This window comes from Pseudorasbora parva, chromosome 2, assembly GCF_024679245.1.
Source record: "Pseudorasbora parva isolate DD20220531a chromosome 2, ASM2467924v1, whole genome shotgun sequence".
NCBI lineage: Eukaryota > Metazoa > Chordata > Actinopteri > Cypriniformes > Gobionidae > Pseudorasbora > Pseudorasbora parva.
Window position 1 is genome coordinate 19,117,824 of NC_090173.1, and position 20,165 is coordinate 19,137,988.

Sequence of the window (20,165 nt, forward strand, 5' to 3'; positions counted from 1 at the left end):
GTTATATGATAGATAATATATCGAAATTTACTATTGTGTTTTTGGCTTGGACCAAACATTGTAATGAAGTGACTTTGTGTCATCAAAATTACAACGACAAACATTGTACAATAAACATACGTATCAATTATAACTATATATTTTAAACACAATACCTACAAATCAACATTGTGCCTATTTTGCTTTATTGGATCACTTATCGCTGAATCGGTTCTTTCGAACAAATCTTTCGAAAGAACCGATTTGACTGGAGATTGAGAATATGATCGCGCCTTAACACATGAAGTCACAATAAACATACGTATCAAATATAACAATATATTTTAAATAATATGCGTAATAAACAGCGATATGTGTTTATGTCGTGCTTTACTTACTGGAACGTTGCTTTTCGCTGAATCGGTTCTTTTAAACGAATCTTTCGCAAGAGCTGGAAATGACTGGAGAATATAAGCGCGCCTTTATTTTGAATACGCTCTCGCTCACCGCTCCGCCCTTTTGTTGTTATGACTACGAGGTCGTAAATCCGCCATGTTTTCCTTGCTGAAGCGTTGCGACAGAGACGGAGGTCTGGAACGACATGACTGAAGAAAATAATAATACGGCAGCAACAGTTACCGACCAAACGGAGCATAGCAACATCATCACCATCCAAACCACTCTTGGAGACGAAGGTAGAACCAATATATCGGGACACAGTCAAAACGCAAAAAAGCGATTAAATGTTTGGGCCTGACTTTGTGTCGTTCAGTCACGCTAGCAGAATCTCCCCATTAGCTGCAATGTTATTTTTGTCCAGCATGTTTAACGTTAGGCTGCTAATGCTGCTTAGCATCAGCTCATCTATGCCCTTGCTGCATCAGTACAAACTGTTTGATAAATCCTGCTGCCCTGCAGTTTTAATAAGTGTTTATTCACTCTATAGTCACTTTTGATCCTGTACATTAGATATTTTTTTTCATATAAAAGATCAACTCCCTTAAAACACAATAGCCATTTCCACAACAAAGTCAGTTGCACCTTTAATTATTAATTTTGTTGAATAGCATTTTGTGATGAAAATTACATTTTAAATGTTCATGGAGTCTTTCTTGCTAGACTTTTATGTTTTAAATGCACGATTAATAATTGGTATTTTGTTATTTATTATTAAATGTATATCTTATTTATTTAGCTTATAAAAACTTGATTAGATGCAAAAAAGTAATGCCACAGCTGTGTGAAAATGTGATTATTCTAGATCAAATCAGTAACTATTTGTTTATTTCATTCTTTCTTTAACTTTGCACTGATAATTGTACAACATGCACAATCTGTTAAATTAAAGTTATGTCCATATGTTTGTGTTCCCTCCCAGATGAGGATATTCATAAATGTGGGAGATGTTTGGAGGAGTTCTCTGCTCTGGATGCTTTCATCCAACATAAACTCAACAGGAACTGCAAGCGTCCTCTGCAAGACCATCAGGTTTGTGTGGTATTGTTATCATTCCTCATTTAGCAGATACTTCTTATCCAGAGACTGTGACTTTACTGTACGTCTTCCGGAAAAATCTCCCTGAGAAACCAGCAAAACGAGTAGTATTTTCGGCCTGGCAAACGTTTTATTTTTGTTCAACTACTTTTCTATTCAGTATGGACACATTTCATCAAACGTGACAGTAAAGACATTTATAATGTTATAAATATTTCTATTTCAAATAAATTCTCTTCTTTTGAACTTTCTGTTCTTCATAGTATCCCTAAAAATGTAATAGGGGCACTTTAAGCAGCACAATTGTTTTCTAATAATCAGAAATGTTTCTTGAGCATCATATGAGACTGATTTCTGAAGGATCATGACCCTGAAGACTAGAGTAATGATACTGAAAATACAGCTTTGATCACAGGAATAAATTACATTTCAAAATATATTCACATAGAAAACAGTTATTTTAAATGTAATAATATTACACACAATATTACTGTGTTTACTGTATTTTTGGTCAAAGAAATGCAGCCTTGGTGAGCATATGAGACTTCTTCTTTCTAAAACATTTATAAATCCTACTGACCCTAAACTTTGAACAGTAATTCGAGAACCTGTAAGAAATGTATGTTGAGGTCATTGTAGGATATATCAGTGCTCATATGTCTGTCTCCTCCCTCAGACAAATGTTGTCCCTAATGAAGGTGCTACCATTGAGGTGAAAATAACTGAAAATGATGGTTCATCTGATGATGCGGGAACGTCCAGTGGAGGTACTGTGCTTTTTGTTATTAAAAAATATCTCTGTCATTGACTCTTTTTTAGGTTGGGGCCAGATGCCCAAATTTAACTGGACAGACCTTTTTATGATGTCCCAACTTATTTGAATTTGTCTTAAATACAGGGCCATCCAAAGCCAAACAAGACATCTGCTCTCCATAATTATATACAGTATGAATACAATGGGCTCATTTGGGGCTGAATTTAACGTAATTTACCAATCTGTCTGTCTTTGTTTGGGTACTAAATGAAGTTGCTTTGTTCTTTTAGACAAGACGGATAGCAGGGCCGCAGCCGGAGGAAAAAAGAGATGCCTCTCTGCAAGCGAGGATGACAGTCCCAATCCTGCAAAAGTGGTTTGGAAGTTAAACGCGGAGGGACGATACGTCTGTGACATATGTGATAAGACCTTTAAAACGGTACAACATTAGATCATTTTTATGCATTTAATCTAGGGGTGACCCCTAATAGTCGAAGATTCGATGCATCGATATGCAGGACCGGATTCGATCACTGATCTCATGGTCGAATCTTCGCGGGTGTTATGAAACGAGGATCATACCATTTTGGCAATATGGGGGTGCTCAATATTAGTGTTATAAAGACGTTTCGCGGCGCAGAGCGATCGCCCATTTAAGGGCACTGAGCTTCGCACCGGACGCGCTGCGCCTTTACAGGGAGTGCAGAATTATTAGGCAAGTTGTATTTTTGAGGATTAATTTTATTATTGAACAACAACCATGTTCTCAATGAACACAAAAAACTCATTAATATCAAAGCTGAATATTTTTGGGATTTTTAGTTTTAGCTATTTTAGGGGGATATCTGTGTGTGCAGGTGACTATTACTGTGCATAATTATTAGGCAACTTAACAAAAAACAAATTAATACCCATTTCAATTATTTATTTATACCAGTGAAACCAATATAAAATCTCAACATTCACAAATATACATTTCTGACATTCAAAAACCAAACAAAAACAAATCAGTGACCAATATAGCCACCTTTCTTTGCAAGGACACTCAAAAGCCTGCCATCCATGGATTCTGTCAGTGTTTTGATCTGATCACCATCAACATTGCGTGCAGCAGCAACCACAGCCTCCCAGACACTGTTCAGAGAGGTGTACTGTTTTCCCTCCTTGTAAATCGCACATTTGATGATGGACCACAGGTTCTCAATGGGGTTCAGATCAGGTGAACAAGGAGGCCATATCATTAGATTTTCTTCTTTTATACCCTTTCTTGCCAGCCACGCTGTGGAGTACTTGGACGCGTGTGATGGAGCATTGTCCTGCATGAAAATCATGTTTTTCTTGAAGGATGCAGACTTCTTCCTGTACCACTGCTTGAAGAAGGTGTCTTCCAGAAACTGGCAGTAGGACTGGGAGTTGAGCTTGACTCCATCCTCAACCCGAAAAGGCCCCACAAGCTCATCTTTGATGATACCAGCCCAAACCAGTACTCCACCTCCACCTTGCTGGCGTCTGAGTCGGACTGGAGCTCTCTGCCCGTTACCAATCCAGCCACGGGCCCATCCATCTGGCCCATCAAGACTCACTCTCATTTCATCAGTCCATAAAACCTTAGAAAAATCAGTCTTGAGATATTTCTTGGCCCAGTCTTGACGTTTCAGCTTGTGTGTCTTGTTCAGTGGTGGTCGACTTTCTGCCTTCTTACCTTGGCCATGTCTCTGAATATTGCACACCTTGTGCTTTTGGGCACTCCAGTGATGTTGCAGCTCTGAAATATGGCCAAACTGGTGGCAAGTGGCATCTTGGCAGCTGCACGCTTGACTTTTCACAGTTCACGGGCAGTTATTTTGCGCCTTGGTTTTTCCACACGCTTCTTGTGACCCTGTTGACTATTTTGAATGAAACGCTAGATTGTTCGATGATCACGCTTCAGAAGCTTGGCTATTTTAAGACTGCTGCATCCCTCTGCAATATATCTCACTATTTTTGACTTTTCTGAGCCTGTCAAGTCCTTCTTTTGACCCATTTTGCCAAAGGAAAGGAAGTTGCCTAATAATTATGCACACCTGATATAGGGTGTTGATGTCATTAGACCACACCCCTTCTCATTACAGAGATGCACATCACCTCATATGCTTAATTGGTAGTAGGCTTTCCAGCCTATACAGCTTGGAGTAAGACAACATGCATAATAACGAGGATGATGTGGTCAAAATACTCATTTGCCTAATAATTCTGCACTCCCTGAACAAATTCGAACACATATACACCGACGGCGGCATTCGACGCCTCTCCGCGGCGATTATATTTCCCTCAAATCGTGAATGTACATATTGATTTCACCCTGTGCTACAAGATACACTCATCGTGCAGCTCTTCTGTCAGAAGTTGATTCAAAATTAAGCTTGTGCATATATAATGTTCACGTCTGCCTGAAGTGAGATAACGTTACCTGAGACACGGCACTGAGCTTCAGTCCGGTGTGAGATCCCTGAGACACGGCGCTGAGCTTCAGTCCGGTGTGCGAGCGACCCCCTTCAGGCACAATCGGCTTAAGAACGTGCATATAAACGCACTCAAAGTGTTCTTTTCCTGTCTAGGCAGGTATTTTTTAGGTTTATTTATCAAAATGTTCTTTTATATATTTGTGTGATGTTCTTTGTTTCGATCGCGGCTTTTAAATGTTATGAGAGAACGGTTAATTTACGAATGTGTAGTGTAGCCTAGTTTTGATCACTTTATTTAAAAGTAGTGGCTGTGTGCCGTGTGTAAAGTAAAATAAAAATAGTCTTAGCCTCCTGCTGACTAGTGTCCTGCCCTTCCGTTTATAGCGTTTATTTTTTTTCCGGTCTATGGTTTACCACACACACAGATGATTCGACTATCGGTCAGCCATAGAGAGATTCGAAAATTCTGATTTGAATGTGTAAATCCTTAGTCGGGGACACCCCTAATTTAAACACACATTTGTTTTTTTTAGTTTCATTTTTTTTAGTTTCAAATGTCATATTTGTGAATATGCAAGCAAAACTCACCTGAGTTGATCCATTTCTATGTCCCTTAGACAAATATTCTGAGAACCCATATGTACACACACACCGATCAGAAGGATTTCAAGTGTGATATCTGTGAGACTGCGTTTAGGACCAAGGGTTCGTTGATCAGACACAAGCGTCGACACACAGGTAAATCTCAGCTATGCCAGGTGGAATCTTTATATACTAGGTGGTGAAAGTTATATAGCATCTGTTTAACCTGTTAAGCTGATTTCTAAATTTTGAAAAAATCCTAAGAAATGTATACTCAGACTAAAACAAATACAGTTTGTGAATCCTTTGCACTAAAAGCATAATTATGGTCTCATTTGAAAGCAGACACCTGGCAGTTTACTGTAAAGTCAAAATGATAATATTTTTATAATAAAAAAAGCTATAATACGCTTCAAAGTTTTGTAAAGTTATTAGAAATTTATTTGTATGATATATCTTTATGAAAATAAAATTGAAGTGGGCCTTGGAGAAATCTAGAAATGCACTACAGCTAAAGCCACAAGTCGGACCATGTTATATTTCAGATCTGAAGATGATCAGTCTAAAACTCTGCATTTTATTAAACGTTTTACAAGATCGTTTCATGTGATTTTATTTTGAGATATCGCTGAAATATCAACTGATGTTTATTGCCACATCTTCTCAGCTTTCAGTCGCTGTATTGCCTCTATTGTTTAGAGGTGCAAACTGCCCCATTCAGTTTGTCTCCCCGGCATTCACACTTCTGCGGACTGGTTATGGCTCCAATTATTATTCTTTTGTCTGCATTATAATTACTAACGATTCTCTATTCAAACTGTTCTATTCAAACCTCATTTCTAAATCAAACCTCTCACTTTACCCTCACTGAGACTCTATTGAATGCATTTCGTCCAAATAAGCATTTCAGTAGTTTTACATTTAGAAAATGTTCATAAAAATAAAGTATTTACTCAGTGGCAGGTGCATCTAGGGCAAGCTAGCATGTTAGCTTAGCACACCAGCAAAACAACAATTTATACGATTAAAATCATGTTTTATTCAAAACTTGCTTCATATCACTTTATATTTTATATGTAGAGTGTTTTATATAACAATATGTGATCTCATATAGCTTCGGGTCAAAAAATCTGACAGAAAATATACAATGCTAAAAGCTATGTGGAATAGCATTGCATTATAAATATCATCTATTATGAAACCACCCAACATGGCATAAAGAACACAGACCAACCATATATTGCCGCGATTGTGTGTTTATTGTCTTAAAACGTGTTTATCTGCATAAAATAGCGATCTGACGATCCCAGGGAGCTGTGTGGATATGTCCATATGTCAGATACTTCCTGAATGTCACATGGTGTGTCTGTTCTTCATGTGTTCCCCATGGGGTGAATTTTCAGTAGTACAGCTTTCCAGCGCCCTCCGGCTGCCAGAATGAATTGAAAACACAGCATATCACAGCCTACTGCTCTCATAATCATTCATCCGCGGATTTTGGATAAAGATTGAATAAATAATACTTCTCTGTATAGAAATTTGACTCAAACGTGTGAGAATCTATCAATATTTCTCCACATCTGCACACTTTTGAAGTAAAAGCCCTGAGGGAAGTTGTTTTGTCGAGTGTCTTCATGACGACCAAGGAGGATTTTTTTATGAATGGGAGCAAATGACGCGCATATTACAATCAAAAGGTAGCGACGCCCAAGATCATATTCATAACTCATGGAACATATTAACACATTACGGTCACTATAAGACTTTGAGAATAAAACAGAGGTAAAAAAATTAAACTTTAGTCTTAGATCTTTTTAATGATGTATAGTTTGTCAAGGTAATTACTTACATCTGATAGTAATTTTGAGCTAATTTAAACAAAGAGACCTTCAGTGCGTCCTCGTCCTCGTGACGGTTATCAGGTTAAAGAGGCCATGTTAGGCCCTTTTTTAAAGTCTAGATTTAGTTGTTGTGGTCTACTAGAATAGGTTTTCATGCTTGAAAATGTCACATATTTGACTTTGTTGCAGCACCTTTCTTCCCAGTCTGTCAGTAACACTCTGTTTAGTTCCTGTCTCTGTGAAGCCCCTCCTTCTGATAAACACAGTGTGCAATGATTGGTTGGCTGGATCAGTGTGTTGTAATTGGTCAGTCGCTTCGAGTTGGTTTGGGAAATGTCGCTCCCCTTATCGTAACCGCAAGTTTCAACCAAGCTGGGGAGGAATTTGCAGTTTGCAGTTGAAGTCAATACGGACTTAAACTGCAGTTCTTAAACTGCAGTTCATCGACTGGCCACTAGGGTCAGGCTCCAGAAGGGAGCAGAATCTCATTTAGCCTCATGTTAAATGTCCAACTTTACAGCAAGAAAAAACATGTTTACAGCCTGGTACAAATTGTGGTTTTGGTCTATATGGCTAAGTTTGCCATTCATGACAACTGTGAGGGGGTGAAATTTCTTTATAACTCATTCCTTTAGATTATATAAAGCCTTAAAGTTCTGCATAATTAAGGGCGTGGCCACTTTGAGTGACAGGTGGATAGCCGTCTGTCTGCTGTCTGTTAGTCATCGTGTCACCTCAGTTCCGCCCACGTCCCGCCTCTTTTCCCGTTTTCTGTTATCCGGGCGTGGCGCGAGATGGTGCGTTGCCAAAATGGCAACAGCTCGTCTTCTTTACGCTTCAAAACTGCACTTAAAAATCCTGTTGGTGGCATCCATATGTTTTTACAGTCTATGGTTTCAACACACTACTCAATATATGATATTACACACTAAAGAGAGTTGAAAATGTAAAAAAAAAAAATGTAATAGGTCCTATTTAAGTTTTCATAGTTGTTGTCTTTTGAGGAATCAAATCATGATGTAATTTTCTTCGGCAGATGAGCGCCCGTACCGCTGCAATCAGTGTGGACTGGCGTTCAGAGAGTCCGGAGCTCTAACCAGACACCTGAAGTCTCTCACGCCTTGCACTGAGAAGATTCGCTACAGCCAGTGTAAAGAGATACTTGTCAGCAAAGATGGAGTTCAGAAAGGTAACACATCTCACTATGGCTTTTCGTAATGACCATTTCTGTAATTTTTGAAGGGTCGTTTGAACACATCGGTAGTACAAGCGTAACTCTTTCGTGCGTGTTGTCGGCCAACATTTTTAGATGCTTTGTTTGTCAGAATGGTGCTTTGTTTTTAATGTGAAAACTGTTAGTTTTCTGTTAAAAAAAAACTGTAAAAGTGATGATTTCTGATTCTGCCGCTGTTGGCTATCGTTCTAGAAGTTCAGCTGGCATCTCCTGAAGCTGAGAAGGAGCAAATTCCTGTTGTGAGAGTGGTGGAAGCTGGCCAGGAGATCATCCAGATCGAGGTGGTAGGACAAGTACAACAGGTCTGAAACTAAAAAAAACAGTATATTAAGGGCCAGATTTACTAAATGGGGCAAATTGTCATGAGAGCACAATTCCCAAAAAGCATCAATGGGAGTGGAAAGTTCTGCACGTGATGTACTGATGTCATGCAAATTAAAGCACAAGAGGCAGCCGGATCATTTCCAACACAATCAATCAGTTAGCGTCTGGTTTAAGACATGCTCTTTTTGGGTGGTAAATAATGGTGCGAACTGGTCTAATGGTCTGCATCTAAAATGGAAATTCCTACAAATGCATATGCAATATGATCAGCTGCAAAATAACTAACAAAAAAGGGTTAGTGCTGGCACAAGCTGTTAGTAAATCTGGCCCTAAGTATTTTATGCTGAAACAGATTTTTCAATATTGATGTATGATATTTTCAAATTCTTCATTTTAAGTCAAGGAATTTTACACAAGTTTATAAATAATAATAATTCTAACCATGGTAATTCTACAAATAGTACAATAAAAAAAATAGTAATTACCTAGCTCAGAGGAGTCTTTGTGGCAGTTTTTCTGGTGACTAAGGGGTAATACAAGTAAATTACCTTGCAAATGGTTGTTGAAAAAAGCAAAAATGCTACAAAATGCACACGGAAATTGGTGAGAAAGTGTGACATGCTAGGACCAGGGGTGTGCATATTATGTATCTAATAATCCGTAATTATTAAAAGAAACAGCGTGTTTAATCCCACTAATTGAAAAAAAAACATATATTGAAGCAAAAATATTTATTTCATATTTGGTGGCTGCAATTTTACAGTTTTATTTTCAAGCATAGGACAGCGGTCAGCATGAAAGATTTATCTTGGTTGTCTGTTTGGTTGGATTTTTACAAAAAAAAAATATTTCTGATTTTATATGTAATAATGTAATTTTTTTTTATAACTTTAATGTTTCATGTACTTTGAGATTTTGTTATTTAAATGTTTACTATTTTATATATATATATATATATATATATATATATATATATATATATATATATATATACATACACTTTTTTTTACATTCATTATTAAATATTAATTTTGGTCACATTTAGATTAGGGTCCAATTCTCACTATTAATTATGACATTTGCCTCAATAAACTCCTAATTTATTGCTTATTAATAATTAGTAATTTAGTTGTTAAGTTTAGGTTTTGGGAGGATTAAGAGATGTAGAATAAAGTCATGCAGATTAAGGCAGTAATATTTGCTTTATAAGTAGTAATAAACGGCCAATATCCTAGCAATATGCATGCTAAAAAGCAACTAGTTACCTAAACTAAAGTGTTCCCTTTATTTTAATAATATGTATAATTAAAATGTTGTTACATTCGATTATATATGTTTAAAAAATTACGTTTTTTATTGAAAATGTACAATAATAAGTGGACATTATAAAACATGACAACATTACTTAATGCGATAGATTTTACAAACTAACGATAAAATATACATTTACATCATTTTTTATCTACATACACATTTTTAGCATTTCAAATGAATGTGTTATGAACAAATTTTTTGGCTTTATATAATTTTTATATAATCAAAGAACAATAGTATATTTATAAATCAGCATTTATCTTGAGATTTTTTTTATTGTTAATGCCTAAATCATTAACTGATGTTAACAATATTAACTACATATAAACAAAGTTAACCTTATTGTAATGCCATTATTACAATTATTTGTTTATAAAGTGAAATAATTTAAATTTGAACAAACATAATAATAGAAAAAATTAATAAATCATTTTTTAAGAAGGAACTTGCCAAAAATTCAGCATTGATTGCAGTAATAAATTACATTTTAAAATATATTCAAATAGAAAACACTTATTTTAAATGGTAATAATATTTCACAATTGATCAAATAATTGCAGCCTTGGTGAGCATATGTTATTTCTTTCAAAAACATTTGTATTGACCCCAAACCTTTGAATGGTAGCTTATATCCAGAAGTAGTTGCTTGTTACGGCTGCTGTAGCATGATATGGTTCTTCTGTCCGTAACAGGTGGTGTCTCAGCCTCAAACTCCAACTGTGGTTGAAGCCGACAATCTGATCTGCCAGGCCATCATCAACTCTGGCATCGCGCTGGAGACTGAAGCCACAGAGGCAGCTGAGCAGGCCGAGGCCCGATCGCCCAAAGCCATCCTGCAGGCTCCTGAGGCCGAGGCCAGACTCACTGACATCCAGGTGACAGAAGAGTGTGTGGAGACCGTGGCCGAAGAGACGCAGGTGAGTTTCTACGGTCGTGGTGGCACGTTTTATTACAATAATACACAAATGAGACTTCAAACTGTTTTTATCCATGGCAGGACTCATCTGTGAAGGAAGAAGAATCTGTTGAGTCAAAATTATACAAATGTCCTCACTGTGAGCGCATGTTCAAGACATTGGCCTACCTGAGGGTCCATGTCAAAGGGCATGTTGGTAGGCCCCATTTAAAGCAATTTATTCATTTATAATCTATATTATTTCCCACAAGCATACTTATTAAATGTCTCTTATGTAATTATGAGTCACACTTTATATTAGGTGTCTTTAAATACTATGTACTTGCCATTGAGGAGGGATTACGGATATGGTTTGGGACAGGTTTGGTGGTATGTGTAGGTGTAAAGGAACACTCCACCGTTTTTAGAAATGGGGCTTATTAAACTCTTCGTTTAAAAATTAAGAATATATAGGCAAATGCATTTTTGTCTCAGTGCAGGCATTGTTTTATTTTGGCAGGGTCGCTGCTAGCTTGGCTTAGCATAATGAATTGAGTCCTATGTTGGCAGCTAGCATGTCCAGAGTAAAATGATCCAAAAAAACCCCCCACTTAATTACTTCTTGTGGCCTACGTATTCACAATGAGTACAAATAGCGATGCAGATTAAGACTAGGCGATTTCCAAGCAGATATTGTGATATCTCTGCTCCAAAGTAGCAGCGCTTCGCCTGTACTTCCCCATAATATAACCCCAGTCAATATCTGCCCAGGAAATTGCCTAGTCTTAATCTGCATTGCTATTTGTACTTGTTGTGAATACGCAGGCCACAAGAAGTAACTGGGTGTTTTTTTTTTTTTAAATAATTTTACACTGGACATGCTAGCTGGCAACATTGGATTCCATTCATTATGCTAAGCTAAGCTAGCGGTGACCCTGCCAAACTAAAACAATGTCTCCACTAAAACAAAAATGCATTTGCACACTTATCTAAATGTAGGAGGGAAGTTGAATAAGCCCTATTTCTAAAAACGGTGGAGTGTTCCTTTAAGGGTTGGTTGAGGTGTCAATAAGTGCATTGTATCAAATGATTAATATAATGTTAGTACATAGTAGTTATATACTCTTCATATAAAGTGGGACCAAATTATGAAAACTTATTCAAATGTGTATATTTTCCCCCCTCTGCAGGTTATAAGCCATTTAAGTGCTTAACATGTCAGAAAGAGTTCCTGACGGGCTACGTGCTGAAGAAACACATGGAGACACATGTCAGCGAGCGGCGGTACAAATGTGGAGAGTGCGGCAAGCAGTTTAAAGCCATCGGACACGTGCGGGAACACATGAGAGCTCATTCGGACGACAGGCCGTACCATTGCAGCTACTGTGACAAGAGTTACAAGACCAAGGTAAGACACCACGTATGCAAAAACAATCCTAGGGTTTATACTAGTGGTCGACCGATATGTTTAAAAAAAAAAAATGTATCTCTGATTTTAGAGAGCAGAGTGACCAATGGTGGATATAAAGCCGATATATATATATTATACATATATTTATTTTTAATAAAATTACCTTTAAAATAAACATGCGTATACTTTAGATGGCAACTTCTTGATTCTGCAAACATATAGGGCTTGGGCACCGCGTTGCATTCTGGGACGTCGCGGCCATGTTGATGGCCTCGCGAATGTAAACATACAGCAAGTCGAATGAGGAGAAGCGGAATTGGGAGAAAGAAAAAACATGTTAAAATCCTGAAAGGGATGTGGAATTTACCGGGATACGTTAAATAGGGAAGGCAGGGACCGCTATAGAGACAAAATCGGAACTATTTAAGTTTTGGATCCACATGAATTTCCAAAGAAAGAGCGGAGCACCGACGACGAAAACTTTATTTTGTTGGTCCCCAACAGACATTCTACTGACTATAAGTAACTTTGCAACTACAATTCAACTTATTCTACTAACCCGAACCCCAACACATATAACCATAACCTACCAGTCTACTAACAGTACAGTTAATACTCTAATTAGTGTTAGTTGACATGCTGTTGAAAACGTACATAGTAGAATGTTTAAAGTGGACTATCGAAATAGTCTAACCGAAACGTATATATTATTATTTTTATTATATAAGAAATTGCTCTGCCTCCGTTTTTATTTGTTATTGCAATGTTATTGTTTACTATATTTATAATTTGCACTTCCTCCATTTTCTGTGTCTTTTGTTGTTATTTTATAGATACCTATTTATTTGCTTATATAGTACTGAAATAATTTATTTTTTAAAAAAGTGTATTTATTATTGTTATATAAAGTGCAGTCCGTTATATAAAGTGCAACAACTTGCGTTCATTTTTTATTTGTAACCTTTTGCCTTGAAGCATTCCACATTTCTGTGTTCTCAGGTTGCACTACTTGCAAATAAACACTAAAAAAACATCTGATTGTGTGACAATTCTTGCTTTTTGCACATCGTACTGTTATTACTTCTTGTCCGTGGTTGCGCCTCCAAGCATGAAAGCGGTGGAAAGTTAATCCATTTCCGACATTTCCCATGGTGATTATGTGTTGCGCTGTTACACCCCAAAATGCAGCAATGGTTTACCATAGTTGAAATAACGCCAAAATAATCAAATTAAGACACACGACTGAGAGGGAGTACGTCTATAAACAGTGCGCAGTAGTCCGAGTAGTAGTAAAGGATGCCATCAACATGGCCGCCACGCCAAGTAATGACGTCATGACGCGCAAGCCCTATTACAGTATTTTGCACAAATTAAGTTATTGTTTAAAAATATATGAATAAAAAGGAAGTGAACACAGGGCACTCAGTAATCTGGTAAGTTTGTGCACACTGGTAATCATAATTCTTTCAAATACAGACAAGGTAGCACTACTTTTTCATAAAGCGCTGTGTAAATGACAGTTCTCAGGCGTGGGTTTTTTCAGTGCCACCTGTCAAAATAAAAGTCCCACTTCTAACACAATGGCCAGTCATAATTTATTAGCCGATGCTAATATCTTAAAAAGTCCAGATATCAGCATTAGTTATATATCGTTTGACCACTAGTTTATACAGTAGATATGTTTTCAAAATATTTCCAAATATTTACTTCCTGGAAAATCGTCCCAAAATATCTATTAAAAATGGAAGTTGTTGTAGTCGGTGAAGAAGCTGTGGGTCTTTTACTGTAGCGCACAGATGATAAATGACATAAACACTGTCTTGTTTTATTGTTTCGGATGCTGGTGTTTGTGAATGCAATCACAGCCACTGTTTTTGTTGTGTATTGAGGGTTTTATTCTGTAAATGTGTTTCTGTCTTAGTTTATGAACACGCACGTCTTCTCATTGGATAAAAAATCCATCTGCCTGGACAGAAGCCTATCTTGTTTCACTTGTAAAGAATATTGGTTTATGGAATACTGAAGTATTTATTATGAATGATACCTTACTGGTGTTAGGGTGGGGCAACCTGTCACTCACATGAGATCACAGCATTAGCACAAAAAAAAAAACAGCAATCCAGTCAATTCCTGATGGACAAAGTGAAGTTCTGCCCTACATTTTTGCTTGTTCGAGAAGCCGTTTCACTCTGATATACGCCACAGTAGGGAAGAACATTTCAGTTTCATGCCAACTTATATCCGTTGTGTTCCAGAATGCTCTGCAGGTCCACCATCGCACTCATGCAGACGAAAAGCCTTACGTGTGTCCACACTGCTCCCGTGGATTCCGGGAAAAAAGCGCTTTAGTGCGCCACATCCGACATCATACGGGAGAAAAACCCTTCAAGTGCTCAAAATGTGGACGGGGCTTTGCTGAGCATGGAACGCTGAACCGCCACCTGCGAGCTAAAGGTTTGTGAAAATGTAGAACTGCTATTAATTGAGCAATCAATTATAGGTATTAATCTAAATTATACTGAAGTGAATGTTAGAAGACAACTAGTACACAAGGTAAGCATAAATATAATTAAATTAAAAGTCCTAAATATAAGCTACAAAATCTATAAATCTTTTTTGGGACAGATTCTCAATATGGATATGATAAGAGGATATTTTATTGCTATTTTGTATTGAATTAAACACATTTGTATTTATGTATTAAAAAGATGTGTCTGATATGGTAAAAACAGAACAAACAAACAAAAAAAATTTTTTCACTTTTTTTTTTTTAAGCCATATATTTGTATTTTTTTAAAGGTGCAGTAAGCCATTTCTGAAAGTGGATCATACCGAGCAGCACAACAAACTAGTAACTAATCAGCAGTAGGGGGCGTGTCCGTTCATGATGGGGCGGAGAGAAAGAGTGAGCAAGAGGGAGATTTGAAGAAAGACTGTAGAAAGAGAGGTGGCTGAGAGTCATTACAAAAGAGAAAAGCTCTTTTGAAAGAAAAATAAGGTTTAAAAAATAAGGGCTTTAGGAACCGCTTTAATATTAGAAAAGCTTTCTAGCGAAGGAGAGACCAAAGTGGGAAGGTCTGAAAACAGACGCTTACATTGAGGTTACGTTGTTTCTTCTCAATCCGTGAGTAATATTGGTTTTGCTTCACCAAAATATACTGTTGTTGTAATGTTAGCTCTAGTAACTGGACAGTTTTGAGTGCCACATGTTGGCTGAACATCTGATGCATATGGCACACCAATCTGGAAACACTTCAAGAGTTTCGAATTCGTCATCTGATTGGTTGACTTCTACAGGGTGTCCGAGAGACGTTTGTGTTGCTATATTTAACGGTTTCCCTCGTGGAAGAAGAATGGCGTCCTGTTTACAGCTGTGACAATGAGCTCTTACCAGGATCGACTAAACAAGTCCATCCTGCTTTAAAGAGCTTGAGCATTTAAAGCAACAGATGACAACTGCAATGTGTGCTTATAATAAACAGAATGTTGTAATTTGTGTTGTGAAAGGCCCTTTACAGTTGTCGTTTGTAATGTGTGTGTGTGTGTGGTCAGGAGGCTGTTTTGCTACACAGCAAAAGGACTCTGAAAACACAGGGAGCTCTGAGGAGCAGGAGGTGACGGCTGAGGAAGTCTCCACCACTATCGTATCAGACAATGCTTTGCTGGTGGAGTTCTCCTCCGTAGTGGCAGACACTCAGGAATACATCATAGGGGTAAGTGTCAACTCAAGCCACATTTATTTATATATAACACTTTATACAATACTGATTGTTTCAAAGCAGCTTTACACTTTAGTTCAGTGTTGATTCAGTTCCGTTGTAAAGATCAATTATTAAACTTTTTTTGGTTAAAAATGATCCAAAACCAATTTTTGAGCAAGTACATAAACAGCCTGTGTTCAAAACGAGCACTTTACCTTAGTATTGGTAGCTTTTCGTGGGAAATTCGAGCATGTTTGTCTAGTAGGCTTTATCGCATATGAGGATGCTTCAGGTGGCGGATCATTTATAGCCTTTACTCACAGCAGCTAGTGTTGTGTGCAATGGCTACAGAAAAAAAGATTTGTATTTCAAAGAGATCCAGTTATAAGGAACATTAATTTGCTTTTTAGATTTAAAGAACAATTTCTTTAAATGAAACAATTCAAATGGTATGAAAATTATAGATGAAACTGTACAGAATTCAAATTTACACTGTACAAATCTACAGGTAATGCTAACACACACTAAATACAGTCACACAATGCTGAGGTGGTTAACATTAACCATTTAAAAACAAAGTATAACGCTAATAATAATTTGCACAGTTTGAGCTAAGCCAACATTATATTCAGTCACCGCTGGTAGTGCGATTCATTGTAATGCTTTTTTTTCTCAGTCGTTCAGAACAAAAGTGGCAGACGTTACTTACTTGTTCAGATGATATTTTCCTGTAAAGCATATTATTTTGGTTGTACTTCCAAGGTGTAGAAACTTTGTATTTTATTTATATTTTTGTTGAAATCCGATGGCTCAGAAAGGCCTTCATTGACACCAATGTCATTTCCTCTCTCAAGACCCATAAAGGCAGTAAAGACGTCAATACAAAGCCCATCTCACTACAGCGGCTCTACAATCATTTTATGAAGACACGAGAATAGTTTTTCTGCGCAAAAAAACAACTAAATTACGACTTGTATAGTGACGGGCCGATTTCGAAACAGTTTTGAACGGTTATGAATCAGTGAATCGATTCATGATTCGGATCGTGTGTCAAACTGCTGAAATCACATGACTTTGGCGATCCGAATCATGAATCGATTCGCTGATTCATAACGGTTCGAACCTTTGTTTTGAAATCGGCCCATCACTATATAAGTCGTTATTTCATTTTTTTGTGCACAAAAACTATTCTCGTGTCTTCATAAAATGATTGTAGAGCCGCTGTCGTGAGATGGGCTTTGTATCGACGTCTTTAGTGCCTTTATGGGTCTTGAGAGAGGAAATGAAATTGGTGTCAATGAAGGCCTTTCTGAGCCATCGGATTTCAACAAAAATATCTTCATCTTTGTTCCTAAGATGAAGGTCTTTCGGGTGTTGAGCGACATGAGGGTGTGTAATTATTGATAATTTTCCGTTTTGGGTGAAATAACCCTTTAATTGTTGCAGTATAGTCTCTATAATTTTGCTAACCATACAGATTTTGTGTTTATCTCATTTTTTTTTCAGGCACCAGCTGAGCAAGCAGCTCACGGGGAGGAAGTGGAAATAATTCAAGACAATCAGCACCAGGTCATATTTCACTTTGGTCAATGTCTACTTAAAGCAAATATTAGCAAGGTACAAAAGGACTTTGTGAGCCAAATGAAGGTGTAACCACATTGCTCAATGTGTTTCTGACTTCAGATGGACAGTCACATCATGAAGGTGGTGCAGCAAATCGTGAGCCAGTCACACGGAGGCCACCAGATCATCGTGCGCAACGTGGCCGCCGACGAAACGCCCGGCATCTCGGACTGCGGAGACACCATCACTATCGCCACACCAGAGAGTTTGACTGAACAGGTGGCAATGACGCTTGCAAATGCCATTAGTGACGGCACCATCCTTACCACAACAACAGAGGGTGCCGACGAGACGGCCCACACCACGGTTACAATGGTCACGGACGAGAGCGTTGAGACAATCGAGCAGGAGGAGCAATACGTCATTGCTTCACCGGACGAAATGGAAATCCAGACTGTGGTAGTAGTTTAAGTCACAGGTTTCGTTAAGTTAATAACTTATCCCAGCGGTCGTGTTGCATTTTCTCGGTGAGACTTTGTTTTGCAATTCATGAGAAAGGTCTGATGGATTCCTAAATTTTGCTTATGGAACATTTCAGTGTTTAAAACTTTGTGTTTGGGTTTTAGACAGATTACTTTCAAGCTGCAGGTTACACTAATGAACTACTATGCTGTTTTCAATGGACAGTAAAAACATGTTTTTGTTCTATTCATTTGATTTTCAGATATTACACACCAAGATTTAATGTACAGCTTTCATGGCAGTGATGCCGCCATACCAACCTTTCTCTCCGGCTTTATGGCATATAATCACACGCGACTATCTACTCATCATGAATATGTAACATAACTGGCAGGGATTGAAAGTACAAAATATGAAAATATATTTTTATGCACTATTTTTTCAGTTCTCATTTCTGCACATTTAGTATTGCACAATTTCCACGGTCATCTCCTAAAAGGAATATTCTGTGCGCAAAAAGCATGTTAAGCTTTATTGACAGCATCTCTGACATAATATTTCATCCCCATTCAGGTTTTCGGGAGAGTTTAAAATCAGAAAAAGCTAAAAATGTCTAAATATGTTCTTTTTCAATAGGAATGTCAATAAACTTTCAGTTATAACATTCTGACTTTCTGGAGAGACAGTGCCTTTCTGAAATTTCAAACTTCATAATCCAGACAGGAGTTGAAAAATTTGGATATGATTTTGGCCAGTCAAGGTTAGTAAGTGTTTTTTTTAATTCACTATTTAATATGTTGTATAACAAGTGTCTGAAGGTATGCTTAATGTTATTGTTGTTGCTTTAAACAAACTGAGGAAACTTTATGGGCAGCATAATGTCCATTAGGATTGGGTGAAAACATTTTTTATTCCGTAATTGATATTAAATTGCTTTCTTTTAGTCATTGCTAATGGACGAGGCAGAGGAAAGTGACATCTTTTATTAGTGCGATATGTGTTGTATTGGTGAGTGTTACATGACGTCATATCTCTGACTAGTGGACATGAGAAAGAGAAAAATGCCAGATGGATATACGACCTGCACCGTCATGTAGCATTCATTTAATAAAGCTAACAGAAATCGCAATACAGAGCAATATCGAATCACAATACTAGTTGGATAGTTATCCTTAAACATCACAATACATATCGTATCTTTTCCCTAGTATCATGATGGTACACAGGACACTTTTTTGTCCTGTTTCTAGACCAAACATCTAAAAGTTCTTAAAACAAGAAGTATTTACTAGACAAGCAAAAGTAATTGTCTTGTTTTGGGAAAAAATAACTCAAAATTAAGAGAGTTTTTGCTTAAAATAAGGGAGTGGGGTAAGCAAAATAATCTTAAAACAACATTATTTTACTTACCCCATTGGCAGATTATTTAGTTTATTTTATGCAAAAACTCTTAATTTTTAGTAATTTTTTCCCCAAAACAAGACAATAATTTTTAATTGTCTAGTAAATGTTTCTTAATGTAAGACTTTTTAAATATTTAGACTAGAAACAAGACAAAAATACTAAGTGAGAAAAGCATTTTTTTGCAGTGTATCCAATCAGGAGATGTGTGTATTGTCCCAGCCCTAACCATATATACTGAACCTGGAACATTATTTTAAAGCCAAAGTGTCATTTTTCAATGTTAAATACTTTTTTCTTTTCACCCTGTTCTTTCGTTAAGCGTTAGATAGAGGCAGTTGTAGACGCTTCATTCTGGCAGATTGGGGTCACCTTGACTCTATCAGTCCTCCCTCCCATCACATGCTGGAGCGCTTTGCTCCTTCAGGCCTTCACATATGTCCATATATAATGGCACCTGTCTTTTATTTCCAGCTATAATTGCATCCCTGACCCGACTTGCTACTGATCTGTTGAAAAACAGCTAAGCCCTCTGGTTTGACATGTTTCAGAGTGATATTAAATAGGATTATCAAGGGTCATCTTTTAGCTCGCACCGTTTGATGCCGTTGCTTTGTTAACTTTTCATTTTTAAGTATTCATTTTGTTAAATCTCACTGAAAATGTATAGATTTTCAGGTTACATTCCACTCCACCGTGTACATTCTCATTTTCATACAATATTTTTTTTTATTCCTTGTTCTTTTACTTTGCAAAAAAACAAACA

General features: G+C 37.2%; 1 protein-coding gene across 2 annotated transcripts; it reads left to right on the top strand.

Moving 5' to 3' along the window:
• The first annotated feature begins 499 nt into the window (after window positions 1-499).
• e4f1 (E4F transcription factor 1) lies at window positions 500-19,211 on the top strand. 2 transcript variants are annotated; one of them, XM_067458355.1, is made up of 14 exons: window positions 500-674; window positions 1,358-1,467; window positions 2,150-2,240; window positions 2,518-2,666; window positions 5,289-5,409; window positions 8,131-8,283; window positions 8,521-8,609; window positions 10,659-10,883; window positions 10,964-11,078; window positions 12,052-12,269; window positions 14,528-14,726; window positions 15,825-15,985; window positions 17,480-17,542; window positions 17,657-19,211. In XM_067458355.1, exons 1-14 carry the CDS (start codon window positions 581-583, stop codon window positions 18,005-18,007), a joined length of 2,139 nt encoding a protein of 712 aa, XP_067314456.1. In that variant the 5' UTR covers window positions 500-580; the 3' UTR covers window positions 18,008-19,211. The 2 variants fall into 2 exon arrangements, with proteins under 2 accessions (XP_067314456.1, XP_067314449.1); XM_067458348.1 differs by having other exon boundaries at window positions 501-674; window positions 8,521-8,630; window positions 17,657-19,210.
• Window positions 19,212-20,165: the final 954 nt, after the last annotated feature.